The sequence below is a fragment of the Gadus chalcogrammus genome, chromosome 15 (assembly GCF_026213295.1).
Source record: "Gadus chalcogrammus isolate NIFS_2021 chromosome 15, NIFS_Gcha_1.0, whole genome shotgun sequence".
Classification (NCBI taxonomy): domain Eukaryota; kingdom Metazoa; phylum Chordata; class Actinopteri; order Gadiformes; family Gadidae; genus Gadus; species Gadus chalcogrammus.
Genome location: NC_079426.1, coordinates 6,272,864 through 6,287,235, shown reverse-complemented (window position 1 = coordinate 6,287,235; position 14,372 = coordinate 6,272,864). Strand labels below are relative to the sequence as shown.

Here is a 14,372-nt window from a genome sequence, read left to right as displayed (position 1 = left end):
ATCACTAACGGCAGAGCTAATATAATCACAAGCCGCCTTCTAAACAGAAAACAATTATTTCCCTGTTAGGAGTTATTTTGAGTCAACAGCCGTAAACATCCTAGATCTTGATAAGCAACATTTCCAAAAGCCCCCAAGCTTCTTCTTTTATGGCAGATATCCAGAAATCTGCTTAGAAGAACCCCTTGATAACCTTGCATAACGAGGAACTACCCAGGAGCAGCCCAACACGTGTTGTGTGTGTGAGAGACTGACGTCGGGGGAGATCATCATGCTGTTGCGCATCCAGATGACCACAGGCTCTGGGTTAGCCTGGGCGTGGCAGTGCAAGTAGCCGGGCTTCCCCTCCTCCAGGCTGCTTTCGGCGGGCTTCTTCACCCACACGGGGGCAGCTGGAGCAGGCACAGACACACACACACACATACGTTAAATGTATCCATGCAGGGTCCGTCACTGATGTCCAGATTGGCCTTCTACCAAAACATTTTCTTCCTCCATAATGGCTTGCTTTGATATCAGAAAGTTGTGTGTGCTTGCGTGTTTGTTTTTTTGGGGTCTGCGGTGTGCGGAGTGTGTACGTTTACGTGAGTGTGTCTTGCGCTCGTGTCTTGCGGGTCGTGTGTGTCTCTTGTCGATGTGTGTGCCTGCATGCGTGTGTCTTGTTTGTGCGCGTGTGTGTACGCGTGTGTGCATCATCGTGCGTGTGTGTGTGTGGGACCTACTGGCCACGGTGAAGGTGACCTCCTGGGTCTTGCGGCCCGCCTTGTTCTGGGCCACGCAGGTGTAGACGCCCGAGTCGCCCTGCTCCGTGGGGCTGAACACCAGGTCCAGGCCGTCCTGGTACACCCGGCCCTCCGAGGCCACCCGCTGGCCGGCCCGCTCCCACCACACCTCGGGGGGCGGCTGGCCCCGGGGGGCGCGGCACGCCACCCGCTGCATGCTGTCCGCCGTGAACACCTGGGACAGCCGCGGCACCATGTCGTCCAGCTCTGCAGGACGGAGACGCAGGTTAGGAGAGACAGAGAGAGAGACAGAGACAGAGAGAGAGAGAGAGAGACAGAGACAGAGACAGAGACAGAGAGACAGAGAGAGGGACGCAGAGAGAGAGACAGAGACAGAGACGGAGAGACAGAGAGAGGGAAAGAGAGACAGAGACAGAGACAGAGACAGAGACAGAGAGACAGAGAGAGGGACGCAGAGAGAGAGACAGAGACAGAGACGGAGAGACAGAGACAGAGAGACAGAGAGAGGGAAAGAGAGAGAGAGACAGAGACAGAGATGGAGAGACAGAGACAGAGGAACTGTGTTGCATTCCTTCGTGTTCAACTAATCAGGGCTCTTCACACTCGTCTGAATGTTTATTTACAGAGCGTTCTGAATCCTTTCATTTATGGCCTGGGCACAGCGATGTGTGTGTTAATGCTAGGGTAGTGTCGGGAGTGGGTACATTAGGTTTTCACTTAGTCAGTGACAACAATAGGAGTCTGTTTGAGGCTGCTCGTATCAAAGCAGCCCCATTACAGTAAGTAGAACGTGATCATGGGTGGTAAACCTCCCAGGACTGGCCCCCCACCGCAACTAGTGAGAGAGAGAGAGAGAGGGAGCTAGCGAGGGAGTGAGCGAGCGAGCGAGCGTATGAATCAAATGGAAATGGTTCTGGCCGTATTGCCCGACATGGTTCAAAAAGCAGCTCTGCGATGTGACCTCTCGTGACCTCGAGGGTCCAAATCAATTAGCGAGAAAGGACCGGGAAAGAAACGCACATCTCAGCAGATGATAGAAGGCGGTACACCTGGAAAAGTCTTTGTCTGTGTGCGTGATTGTGTGTGTATACGTGTGTGTTTCGTTCGGGAAACAGGAGGGACTGTTGAAACTTGTCCCAGAACAGCTGGATTCTACCGTGATACGATCCCCGTTATAAGGCCCGGAGGGGGGGATTAACCACAGATTAGGTGAGTTAAGGTATTTTAGATTGAGCTTTGGTGGGCTTATTTAAAACTGGAGATTCGTTTCCCCCGTAATCTAAAAACCCTTTGGTAGGCAAGGAGAAGGGGGAGGGGTTTCCGATGATGATGGGGGGGGGGGGGGGGGGGGGGGGGGCTTCCCTTCCAAAGAGCTGAATCAGAGAATCAAGTGTTTGAGCGCTGAAATGTAACGCAGAAATTCCCTCTGTGTTTCTGAATACTGCCACAGATTGCACTCGTTATCAGTGCATGTGTGCGTGTGTGTGTGTGTACCTGTCTGTCTGTCTGTCTGTCTGTCTGTCTGTCTGTCTGTCTGTCTGTCTGTCTTGTCTGTGCGGGTCGTGTGTGTGCTCACCTGCGATGTGGAGAGAGGCCTCCAGAGCGACCTGGGGCCCTCGGGGCCCCTGGGCGCTGACCCCAACACACTTGTACACACCGGTGTTCCTGGGCTTCACCTGGGTGATGACCAGCGTGCCGTTGTCATACAGGATCACCCTGCAGAGGGGAGGAACAGACACGGGTTAGAGCTCATTTACCACCACGCACCATACACTAGGCCTGGGAGAGGAGGAGGAAGAGGACAGTTAGAGCCCAGATCATACAGTATGACCCTGGGAGAGGAGGAGGAAGAGGACAGTCCGAGTTAGAGCCCAGATCATACAGTATGACCCTCAGAGAGGAGGAGGAAGAGGACAGTCAGAGTTAGAGCCCATTCAATCCTACAGATCGTAAAAACCGATCGATAAATAAGGAGCTACTGAAGATGAAGAAGACCACGAGTTGCAATGGTTAAATCAAATAATAGTGTCTTGCTTTATCATTTGTCGTCCTTTCGATCATCACTGAGCAGTAAGACCAAGAAGGAGTGTGAATACACTTGCGCAAGTGAACGTGACACAGGCAACCAAAAAAGCCAATAGGCATTTGTTGCATCCATCTGAAGCAAAACGGTATTTGCAGAGTCAGTATTTGCAAAAGCTGGCATTTGTAAGTCTTGGAAGTGCATCAAGCGAGCCTTGTTTGTGCTCCAGACGGAGCGTGGCCGCGTACACACAGAACGCTCCGAGCATATTTTCTGTGTTTGTTTGTCTTTCTCGTTTTCCTTTTATTTTCCCGAGCCGACGGTTCAACGCACAAAGAATAAAAGGCGACCTTGATAGCGATTGAACCCCGCCCCCCCCCCCCACGCCTTCCCCAGTCTTGCACTTCACGGGGCCCGGCTGGGGGTCCGCCAGGCTCTTGGCAGTCAAGGGGGAGGGGGGGGGGGGGGGGGGGGGGGGGGGGTGAAGCTGTGCCAGTGATGGAGGTTACAGGGAGGGCAGGGGAGTCAGAAGTTATTACAGCCTGGTCTTAGAGCCATGCAGGGAGGGGGGTGGGGGGGACGTGACCAACTTCAACAGAGACGCAGTCCAGACCCGCTGGCCCGTTGGGATTCACCGAGCCCTGGATAAGTCAGGCTCTTTCTGGCCCTGCTGGCTCTGGCCCTCGACGGCTGAGAAGCTCCTCGGGGATGAAGTAAAAAAATAAAAATAAAAAACATGGAATGGGACATAAGCTGACGGAGAGGGAGGAGGCGAGATGGAGAGTTAATGATAGGGTGGAAATATGTTTTAGGGTTTATCATGCGCGAGGAGCAGAAAGGACGTCCAACACGGATTCTTGGGCAGTGATGAGTTCAAGCCGTGCAGAATAGACCGCGGCCGACGTGGAGTTTGTTTTGAATCCAAATCAGCACACGGAAGGGATTTCTGTCTTCATCGACGTGTGCTTCGTGATCACGCTGCCATTTTGTGTTCATGCCTTCAGACGATTCATGCAGAAAGATGATCGACATACAAACCCTCTTCAAATGTTGAGACTCTGAAAGGTGTGAATCCCTCACCGCCAAAGGGAAGCATTGCACATCCAAAATCAATAAACTGCAACTGAAACCACAAACACCAATGACACATCCGTGTGTGTGTCAACAGTATCGCCTGCTCCGGTTCCTACTATTTGTGAGGTGTGCTTGTATTAACTTGTTAATGACTTGTAAACGATGTCATGTAAGCTTTGAGAAATGTAAACAAGGCCTGCATGTTATCTTAGTCAGCAACTTATGAGCTCTTCATTGTCTTAGTCACAGCATGTGATCTCGGCCATCTCCACCCCCCCTTTTTGCTGACTGACCAAATGGGATCTGGAAAGGACCAGAGTCTGGAGAGAAGCTCCAGTCTAGTTCGCTTCTGATCAGACTCAGAAGAGCAGCTCCAGATTCTGTTCCTGTCAGCCTCTGATCAGAGCAGCTCCAGATTCTGTTCCTGTCAGCCTCTGATCAGAGCAGCTCCAGATTGTGATCAGACGGGGGGCTCGGCCTCCGCTGGCTGTGACATGCCCCCTAATTCAGCTGAATGAAATGAACAACAATGCTTTGCTCCAACAACAGGCTTCAAGTGCTTCACCCTCACACGATCGTTGCCACGACAACCGGCCCAACAGCCCACAGGGGTAAAACGACCTGGGAGCGCTCGCCTCATTCCAGGAATAACATTCCTCTGGATTGCCGTGCTCCCCCTGCGACGCCACGGAGCACCGGGGGTAATGAGAGGCAGAGATGAAAAGGGTTCCGTGTCACCAGGCCCCCAGGAACCACACACACACACACACACACACACACACACACACACACACACACACACACACACACACACACACACACACACACACACACACACACACACACACACACACACACACACACACGGAGAGAGCGCCCTCTCTACCAAGTCTCCCCCAAGCATCATGCCTCTGCCAACTCTAAGATTAGGAAAACTCTACTCTGCAAGTCAGTTAAAATATCAGCTGGATGGAGAGGGCTAGAGAGAGCAAGGGAGACAGAGCAAGAAATACAATGAGCAAGAGAGAGAGAGCAACAAGGAAAAAGACAGAAAGAGAGAGAGTGCGAGAGACACCAACAGAGACAGAGTAAAGGGATAGAGCAAGAAATAAAAAGAGCCAGAGAGACGGAGAGAAAGAAGGAGAGCAGAGAGAGACAAGGGGTTAAAGGAGAGACCCGAGAGAAATGATCCATGAAAACCAGAGCAAGACAAATCTAAAGCAGAGAGTGAGAGAAAGAAACAAAGAGAGACAAAGTCGGAGCAACAAACACAGAGAGCGCCATCGGAATGAGAGCCAGGTAGAGGGAGATGGAGAAGACAAGGAAAGCAGCGTGAGAAGGAGCAGTGGAGAGCAGAGACGAGACCGGCCTGTGGTGCTACAGAAGGACGTACCGGGACTTGTTGGCCAGCGGCTCGCCCAGGTGGAACCACTGGAGGGTGGGGGGCGGCTCGGCGCTGAACTGGCAGTGGAAGGACGCCTCCTCGTTCTTCATCACCACCTGGTCCTCAGGTGTGACCACCGCCCGCGGGAAGCTCTTGTCTGGACACACACACACACACACACACACACACACAGTCAGTTCAAGGCACTGGACCCACAACGACAATACAATACACAGACACACACTGTTCCCCTGCAGGCTTTATTAAAATGTGCCAGAATGCGGTGGAGGTGGTAAGGGGTGGGAAGGGGGCTAACCCCACAGGTGGCAGTGTGTGTGTCAGCACCTAGAGGGGCCCAGCGACGGAGAGGGGGGCAGTTAATGAGGTCAGTGCATTCCGACACGGCGCCCAGGGCCAATCGGAGCCGGCGTCTCTCATGCTACACAAGGGGGTACGCGTGCACGCACGCACGCGCACACGCACACACACACACACACACACACACACACACACACTGTCGTGGCTGAAACGCACGTTGCAATTTTCTGTGGTAAATGTCGAAAGTTTACCAAGTAGGGAAGTGTTTGTATCTGTGTAGTATGATCAACGATCGACTGCTGCATATTTTACCAAATGAAAAGGTTGATTTTTCATCTTTTAATAAATGTACATTTAAAATCAACCGTTCCCTTAATTCATGTGGTGGAGCGTTTCAGCGTCTGGTTGGGGGTAAAACTGAGTGGGAGGGGGGTGGGGGGGTATTTAAATGCACACCTGGCCCAGCCACCCCGGTGGGGGGTACGCCAACAGCAGGCGTTGTGGACAACCATGAATAATCTGTAGAAAGGCGTCGACTGTTGTTTTCCTTCTGCTTCCTGTATGTGTGTGTGGTTCCTTTGGGGGGAGAGGGGGGGGGCTGAGTTCTATGGCGACGGCGTGAGTGGAATCTGAGACTCAACAATTATCCTATACTGTCCCTCCTCCACACAGGTGTTCTGGTGTGTGTGTGTCATTGTGTGTGCCTTTGGGTTTTTCATGTTCTCTTATGTGTGTTCTTCTGTTCGATCTTGTGTGTTTGTGTTCGTGTTCTCATGCGTGCGTGCGTGTTCTCGAGTGTGCCTCATGTGTTCTTATTCACCGGAGTGCATGTGTTCTCGTATCTGCATGTGCATGTGTGTGTGTGTGTGTGTGTGCGTGTTCTAGGGCTTGTGTGTGTGAGACTATGAGCTGCAGGTGGTTAATTAGACTGGAACAGGGCATCAGGTTTCCTGTGACAGATGTGCTGCTAGAGTAACTGTACTCCCAGCAGTGTAGAGCTAACACTCATGTACACACACACACACACACACACACACACACACACACACACACACACACACACACACACACACACACACACACACACACACACACACACACACACACACACACACACACACACACACACACACACACACACAGAGACACAGACCCCTGGAACAGCTAGGTAATGGGAACGCTAAACAGCCAGGCAGGGACAACCGCAGCGCTTTACAGCTGGGGGAGGTCAAATGCTTATGCTGGAGGTGTGTTCGCTCGCCTGGAAACCAGATGAATCTGCAAGCTCATGTTCACTTTCTCTGGCGTATGAGTCCCGTTCAGTAAGTTAGCTAGTTGTTGTTGTTTTCAGGGTTGTTTTAGGTTAAGCCCCCATAGGTTTGCATTGAGGCAGGTCGCTGGTTCTTCAAATGTCTTTTGTCATCGCAATCGTCGACGCGCAACCGCAATATTCTCAGACTTAAAAGACGCTAGGGGATCTAATCTATTCCTCCTCTGTTCTCTAATGACAACAAATCATGCAGCGATCACTGATCCATAGATAGGCATCATTGTTACTGGCTGTATTTATAATACAGTACCATAAAGCTGCTAAATAATGTATCAAAGCCATGTAATAATTATATGGTAGTGACTCTAAAATGTGCTAAAATTTCGCTTCCATCCGCCCAGACGATTGTGCACCAAACATCGCGTGTGGTCGCGCACAATAGGCTGTTTGAAGGGAACAATGCAGCCCTAGCGGCCGGGTTGTTTGGTGGGTAGCTATGTGCACCGGTCCCCAGGTAGGTGGTTCGCTAGCTGGTTAGCCGTGCAGTCTCCGGTAATCCAATTAGACGGTTACACGGTTATCCCCCTTCCTCCCAGCAGCTCTTCTTTCGCTCTCACAACCACTAATGGCCCGGCCTCCCCACCTCCCTCTCGGGCCTGTTCTTTGTCTGTCCCACTCAGCCCGCAACACAGACACCAGCCCCCCCCCCCCCCCCCAAACCCCCGTCGGCAGGTGTGGGAAATATTCAAGCGTGGAAGGATTCACTGTGAGGAGTGGAAGACAACCAGCTGAGCGGGGTTTACACAGGACACCCATAGGACGCCTCGTTATGCTGCTCCAGCAAACACACACGTGCAGGTAGACACACACGCACAGTTGCGGATACACACACACTGATAGACTTAGCATACGTCTTGCAATGCTGCACTCGCTCCCTTCAAGATTTTTTTTCCAAAAGGCATGGGTTGTTTACGCACAGACACACACACACACACACACACGCACACACACCTATGATGGTGAGCGTGAAGTTGGTGCTGCTGCAGACGTGGCCGGCGGCGTTCTTGGCGCAGCAGTAGTAGAGGCCGTTGTGGTCGGGGCTAGCGCTGGGAAGCGTGAGCGTCCGCTCCTTGTTGTTGATCTGGTGGCTCTTCTCCGCCAGACGCACGCCGTCACGGAACCACTGGCACGTCGGCCTGCAGGGGGGGGGGGGGGGGGGGGGGGGGGGGGGAGAGTGATTGAGAGAGTGAGTGAGTGAGTGTTGGATTGAGTGAGGGAGTGAGAGGGTGAGAGAGTGTGTAAGATTGAGTAGGTGGATGAGTGAGGGTGGGAGAGTGATTGAGAGTGAGTGGGTGAGGGAGGGGGTGAGAGTGAGTGAGTGAGTGAGTGAGTGAGTGAGTGTTACGAGTGAGTGAGGGAGAGAGAGAGTGTAAGATTGAGTAGGTGGATGAGTGAGGGTGGGAGAGTGATTGAGAGTGAGTGGGTGAGGGAGGGGGTGAGTGAGTGAGTGAGTGTTCCGAGTGAGTGAGGGAGAGAGAGAGTGTAAGATTGAGTAGGTGGATGAGTGAGGGTGTGAGAGTGATTGAGAGAGTGAGTGGGTGAGGGAGGGGGTGAGAGAGAGTGAGTGAGTGAGTGAGTGTTAGAGTGAGTGAGGGAGAGAGCGGGTGAGAGGGAGTGTAAGATTGAGTAGGTGGATGAGTGAGTGTGAGAGTATGATGAGTGAGTGAGTGCGGGGTACATGGGGGAGGGCGGGTGGGCAAAGGGAAAGGCCACACAAGGAAGAGAGGAAGATACGTTTATGTTTTTCCTCGTATGATCCGTCAACATGAACACATGTGTGTGTGTTTGTTCGGGGGGCAGGGGTGGGGTGGATGTGCTCACCGCGGGTGTCCGTCGATGTGGCAGCGCAGCGTGACCGGCGCCGAGCTCTCGATGTCCGCCTCCGACGCCGGCTCCTTCAGGGTCACCCCGCCGCTCTCCAGCCCTGAGGGACAGAAGGGGAGAGGAGGGTGAGGAGGAGACTGAGGAGGAGGAGGGGGGGGCAGGAGGAGGAGGAGGAGGAGGGGGGGGGCAGGAGGAGGAGGAGGAGGAGGAGGAGGTGGCCTAGGAGGGAGGAGGAGGAGGAGGGGCCAGGGGAGGGGAAGAGGAGGGAGGAGGAGGAGGAGGGAGGAGGAGGAGGGGGCCAGGGGGAGGGGGAGGAGGAGGAGGGGGCTAGGGGGTGAGGAGGGAGGGCCGGGGGGGAGGGCGAGGAGGAGGTGGTGGGCGAGGAGCAGGGCGCTCAAGAGGAAACGGACCGAGAGGAGTCGCGTGAAGAGGAAAGCCAGAGAGCGACTGTAGGAGAGCTCGGCGAGTTAAGTGGTATTCCTGCTGCGGGCTATTGCCGGTCGGAGGGAGAGAGAGACACAGAGACAGAGAGAGAGAGAGAGAGAGAGAGAGAGAGAGAGAGAGGAGAGAGAGAGAGAAGAGAGAGAGAGAGAGAGAGAGATAGAGAGAGAGAGAGAGAAGAGAGAGAGAGAGAGAGAGAGAGAGAGAAGAGAGAGAGAGAGAGAGAGAGAGAGAGAGAGAGAGAGAGAGAGAGAGATCTGTGGCTCCTCGACGAGGCTAATGGATGTAGCAGCAGCAGCAGCAGCCGGGGCCCAAGGCCAGGGGCCGGACTGCATCATCATGACAGCAACACAGACTTTAACTGTATATAATAAAAAATAATAATAAAGAGAATAGTGAGACTGAACTGCGGCAGTAATTTTTTTTAACGTCGTCGGGCAGAGGGAACACTGCCATGGGCAGGGGGGGGGGGGGTCGTCTGCAGTCGTCTGTAACGACTGCAGGCCGTGCGGCAAGCACAGGGGGCATAAACCGGGGCGCTCCATTAGGAACCCGTCCTGCTGCAGTGATGAATCCCTCCCCGTCCGCTCAGAAGGGGAACGCCGGGATCGTTAGCCCTGGCTCCCGACTCAAACAACAATGTTACTTGAGAACGTTTCGCGGTGAAACATTCCTCCCATTACATCCATTACCCGTGGGCAAAGTGAAACCAGTGGATCTGGCCGAAGGTCTATCTTTAGGCCTAATTGGGTTATTGAGGATTCATTTGCCCTGCCTTTACAAACCTTCTTCGTCTCTCCTTTCTCGGAAGATATGTGATGAAGCTGACTCCAACTCCACCCCCCCCCCCCCCCCCCCCCCCCAATTGGGAAACATACGGACTCAAGAACCTTTCTCTCCAGCGAATCACTGCAGATCCGAGCCGTTGTGCATTGTTCATGTTTTATTACATAGCTGCTAATTTCCCAGCAGACATGAGACGGCGTCGCCAGTGTTTGTGTTGACTGTAAACAAACAAACAAAACCCCGGGCATTCTGGGAAAGCCCCGCACTGGTATGTGGACGTGTAATCAGATATTGCGCGTGAGCGAGCAGGTAGGCTAATTGTTATGTACACTGTGGCTGCGTTGTGTTCGGTCTGCGACGCACACACGCTTGAGGGCGCCGTGTCGAGCATGTGACGCCGGGGCACGGGATGTGATTACTAGGAGAACCCGGCCATCCGTGAGGCACGCTGAGGGGAGGGGCCAGGGACGGTAGGAAACGACGGACTGAATACATACACTACATACACTATGGACCTTTGGCTGCTGTGTGTGGGTCTGTCTCACAGCCAATCCTCTTTTAAGTGCAACAGCAGCTCAGTAAGGAGGAAGAGGGGGAGGGAAGAAGAGGATGGCCATCATAGTCGCTGTGACCCTCAGGCAGGCATACACACACACACACACACACACACAGACACACAACACACACTTGTATATTTGTGTTTACAATGCCCAGGCTGCAAGGTGGAGGTTGAACACCAGGTAATTTCTGTTCAGCAGTCAATCACAAGAGTAATCAGTCCCCGCACACAATTACCCCTGCAGCTGTCTCTGCCTCCTGGCAGTTCCCATTGGAAGCCATACGTTCACCGCACCACACCCTGCTGCTGCGAACCCAGCAGGCGAACGCAAACCACCGTACACAATTATTTACTCAGATAATAAAGATAACAACTTGCGTCACTTTAAAATGCGTGCCTCGACTTGCTTTCAAAAAGGGAAAAGGAAGACGAAGTTGAAGCAAGCCAGGCTATGTAAACGTGAGTCAGACTGAGGCATGCTGGGAGTATGAGAGCAACGCGAGTGTCCCGGGCCATACATTTAGAGGGGGGGGGGGAAGTGCTGTCAACGTCAGAGTGGATCACAGATTGAGAAACTGTCAAGGCAGAGTTTGATGACACTCCACCTTCTCTCTAGCAAGAGGGAGCCGTGTGGCTGTGTGTGTGCGTGGGAGTCTGTATGTGTGTGTCTGTGTGGGTGTCTGTTTGTGTGGGTGTCGGTTTGTGTGTGTGTCTGCAACCATGTGTGTGTGTATGTGTGTGTCTGTATTTGTGTGTGTCTGTATGTGTGTGTGTCTGTATGTGTGTGTGTCTGTATGTGTTGTAGTATGTGTTGGTCTCTGTATGTGTGGGTGACAGTATGTCTTTGTGGCGGTCCGTATGCGTGCACATCTGTATCTATGGCTTCCCGTTTGCATGGTTTTCTATATATGCGTATGAACGTGGTCCTCCGTGTGTGTGCATGCGTGCGTCCTCTGTGCATGCGTGCGTTCCACTGTGCATGCCTGCGAGCATGTGCGTGCGTCTTTGTGACAGCCTGTCGAATATGGAAATGACAGCCGACCCAGCGGCCCAAGTCGAGCTCCCCCACTGCCATTTGAGATATGGAAGCCAGGGGCCGGTTCTGGGCACCGCAGGCCCGGTGTAACGAGGTGTCAGGCTCCATCGGCTCTGGCTGACTGGGCCCACGGGCCAGGCACTGGGAGCAGAGTCGACTGGGAGTGCTGCTGCCATCGCATGCTACGACAGGGCGAGTGGCATCGGTCGGGGGAAGAGAGAGAGAGAGAGAGAGAGAGAGAGAGGAGAGAGAGAGAGAGAGAGAGAGAGAGAGGAGAGAGAGAGAGAGAGAGAGAGAGAGAGAGAGAGAGAGAGAGAGAGAGAGAGAGGAGAGAGAGAGAGAGAGAGAGAGAGAGAGAGAGAGGAGAGAGAGAGAGAGAGAGAGAGAGAGAGAGAGAGAGAGAGAGAGAGAGACTACTGGGTGGGTGAAACACAAATCTGTGATTCATTTCAACTGAACATGTTGACAGATTTAACACCTTTTAAGCCTGTCTGTGCGGCATGGCGTGATTATAAATTCAAAACGTCAACACTTCCTGTTATCAGATCAAATCATGCAGAGGGTTAATCTCACGTTGCCAGGTCTTTGTTACCACGGCGATACACCACAGGCGCCCTTTCTGGACGCAGCGCTCATAACCAATGGAACGGCTACCTCAGGATTTATGAGGACCCGATGCAAACATAAATTTGTATCGGGCTGGAGGTACCTCCAGACATTTAACGAGATTGCAAAGCTGGGTGTATGGCTACCAGAGATTATTCTAGGGGTCTGTTTGCAGAACGACGCTGAACGATACGGCCCTCAACCAGATGATAACACACACACACACACACACACACCCCCCCCCCACCCCCTACCATGCGTGATGTTCATAAGGAATGACCTCCACCCCCGGGACTGCCGTGCCATCACACACGCAAACCAGCAGCCACATGAGTGCACCCTGATTCTGAGTCAGGGCTGGCGGGACGGAGCAGGCCAGGAGAGGGAGGGGGGTGTGGGGGTCTGTCGGCCCCTCTTCCCCGGGGCTCTGTGTGGCTCGATTGCCCGTTAAATTCATGTTGGGGAAATATAGGGAGCGTCTGTCATAACACGGCTCCCCCTAATTCCAGCGGAGTGGACTCTGAGTTGGGGGGGGGGGGGGGGGGCTGGAGAGCCGATAAGACTCAGCTGAATGGAGCCAAGGCACGCTCGCGGCGGCTAGGAGCTCAGGGGCCGAGAGAGAGTGCCTGCCCCGCTCCATCATCACACTACCGAGGGAACACGAGCAGCATGTGTGCCATACCGAAACACCGCTCGGCCATCACAGGCTATCGATGCTATCTGCGCCACTAAGCATTTCCTTATCTGTTCGTATCAGTGGAGGAGCGAGAAGCGGCGACCTGTGTGTATAACATTCTTTGGACCAATCTCCTCATTGTGATAGCAAGAGGTTGCCAGACTGTGTGTGTGTGCGTGTGCGTGTGCTTCCACCCGAGGTCTGATAGCAGCACATCCATTAAGGTCTTGTTATCTGAGCCACGTCTGGTCTTATCCTCTGCGTGGTTCTCTGTGAAGCCGTAAGTAAGAGAAGAGGACTGCCAGGAAACGGCAAGAGGAATGGATTTAGACACACTGTGTGTGTTTTCTACTGTGTTGTGTTTGTGTATGCGTGTGTGTACACGTGTGTATGTGCGTGCATGTGCGTGCATGTCTGAGCATGTGTACGTTTCTCTTTCCAATTCATAGTGAGATATAAAATGGGTCGCAGGTGTTTTCCATATCATTCGGTTTGACACAGAGTACTGCCTTAATTCTTGGATAGCCATTTGAAGTTCCATTTCTGTTATGGATCCCCGATTCGCCAGAACGACTTCCATCGCTGTTGCCGAGCGATGTGGAAACAAAGAGACACATCCCGCCATGAGCTCTGCTGAAGTCCTCCGGCTGCCAAGCCTCAGTTGGATCCGGAGCCAAGAATAAACCGAAGTGACATCAGAAATTGTCTTGTTATCTCCAAAGCATCAAATCATCATCCATCATTTGGTGCGTCCAGATTCTGACAGGACAAACATGTCCCTTGTACAAACATCCACGTTATTATTTACGACCACATCTCTGCTTTGAACCCTTTCCTCTTTTTAATTAAAATAATAAGTCTGTTTCCCTGATTCCAGAATGCGATCTCCCAGGAGAAAAATGCTCTCCCACGCGGCGTGTGGGAGTATCAAGGCCGACCACACAGCTAACTCGGGCTAACGACGACACCGCCTCTTCGCAAACAAACGCTTCATGCTCCACCTGTTTGGCCTCGCCCGATTCAGGTCACCGTAACTTTGTTCGTCTGGCGTTTATTAAAAACACGGCATAATTTTTTTTAAATTGCGATATAGAAAAAAGGCGGATCGGTTAAAGGTCAGATGAGGGCTGCGTGGGATTTCTTCTCAAACATCGGCCAGTGACTCCTCGTGCGAACACAAGCATATCCTCTTGGCCTTGCTCGGCACTGGTGCATTCAGCGATTTAAAGGAGTCCTAATTGCCGGCACAAAGAACAGCCTCCCGGTAGGCCTGAGCAGCTGAAAGAGGGAACATGGATCCAATGCAGCAGGCTTTGTTTAGCTTTGCGATGCAAGCTTGTGTTTTGCCCAAGTGGGCCAACAGTAATGGTCCGAACCCACGGTGGTTCTTCAGAGACAATGCCTCCCCCCCCCCCTCTAGCCTCACACAATAATAACTAGTACCATTGAGTCTCAAACAATACACTTACAAGGTCGCCATTTAGCCTGCGTGGGGATGTGTGCATTCCCAGGGCTCCTTGTGAAACTCAAGCCTGTTGCTTCACTGCGCTTATGGGAACGGAGCGACCGAGC

General features: G+C 52.9%; 1 protein-coding gene across 1 annotated transcript in view; it reads right to left on the bottom strand.

The window, feature by feature from the left end:
• Positions 1 to 14,372, bottom strand: part of ptk7b (protein tyrosine kinase 7b) — a 71,251-nt gene that overhangs the window by 13,379 nt on the left and 43,500 nt on the right. Inside the window, exons 3-8 of the mRNA XM_056610103.1 lie at positions 8,694 to 8,796; positions 7,824 to 8,008; positions 5,234 to 5,381; positions 2,320 to 2,459; positions 723 to 989; positions 256 to 392 (exon numbers count right to left, since the gene is read on the bottom strand). Of these exons, the coding sequence (XP_056466078.1) occupies positions 256 to 392; positions 723 to 989; positions 2,320 to 2,459; positions 5,234 to 5,381; positions 7,824 to 8,008; positions 8,694 to 8,796 (980 nt within the window). The remainder of the gene's footprint in view (positions 1 to 255; positions 393 to 722; positions 990 to 2,319; positions 2,460 to 5,233; positions 5,382 to 7,823; positions 8,009 to 8,693; positions 8,797 to 14,372) is intronic.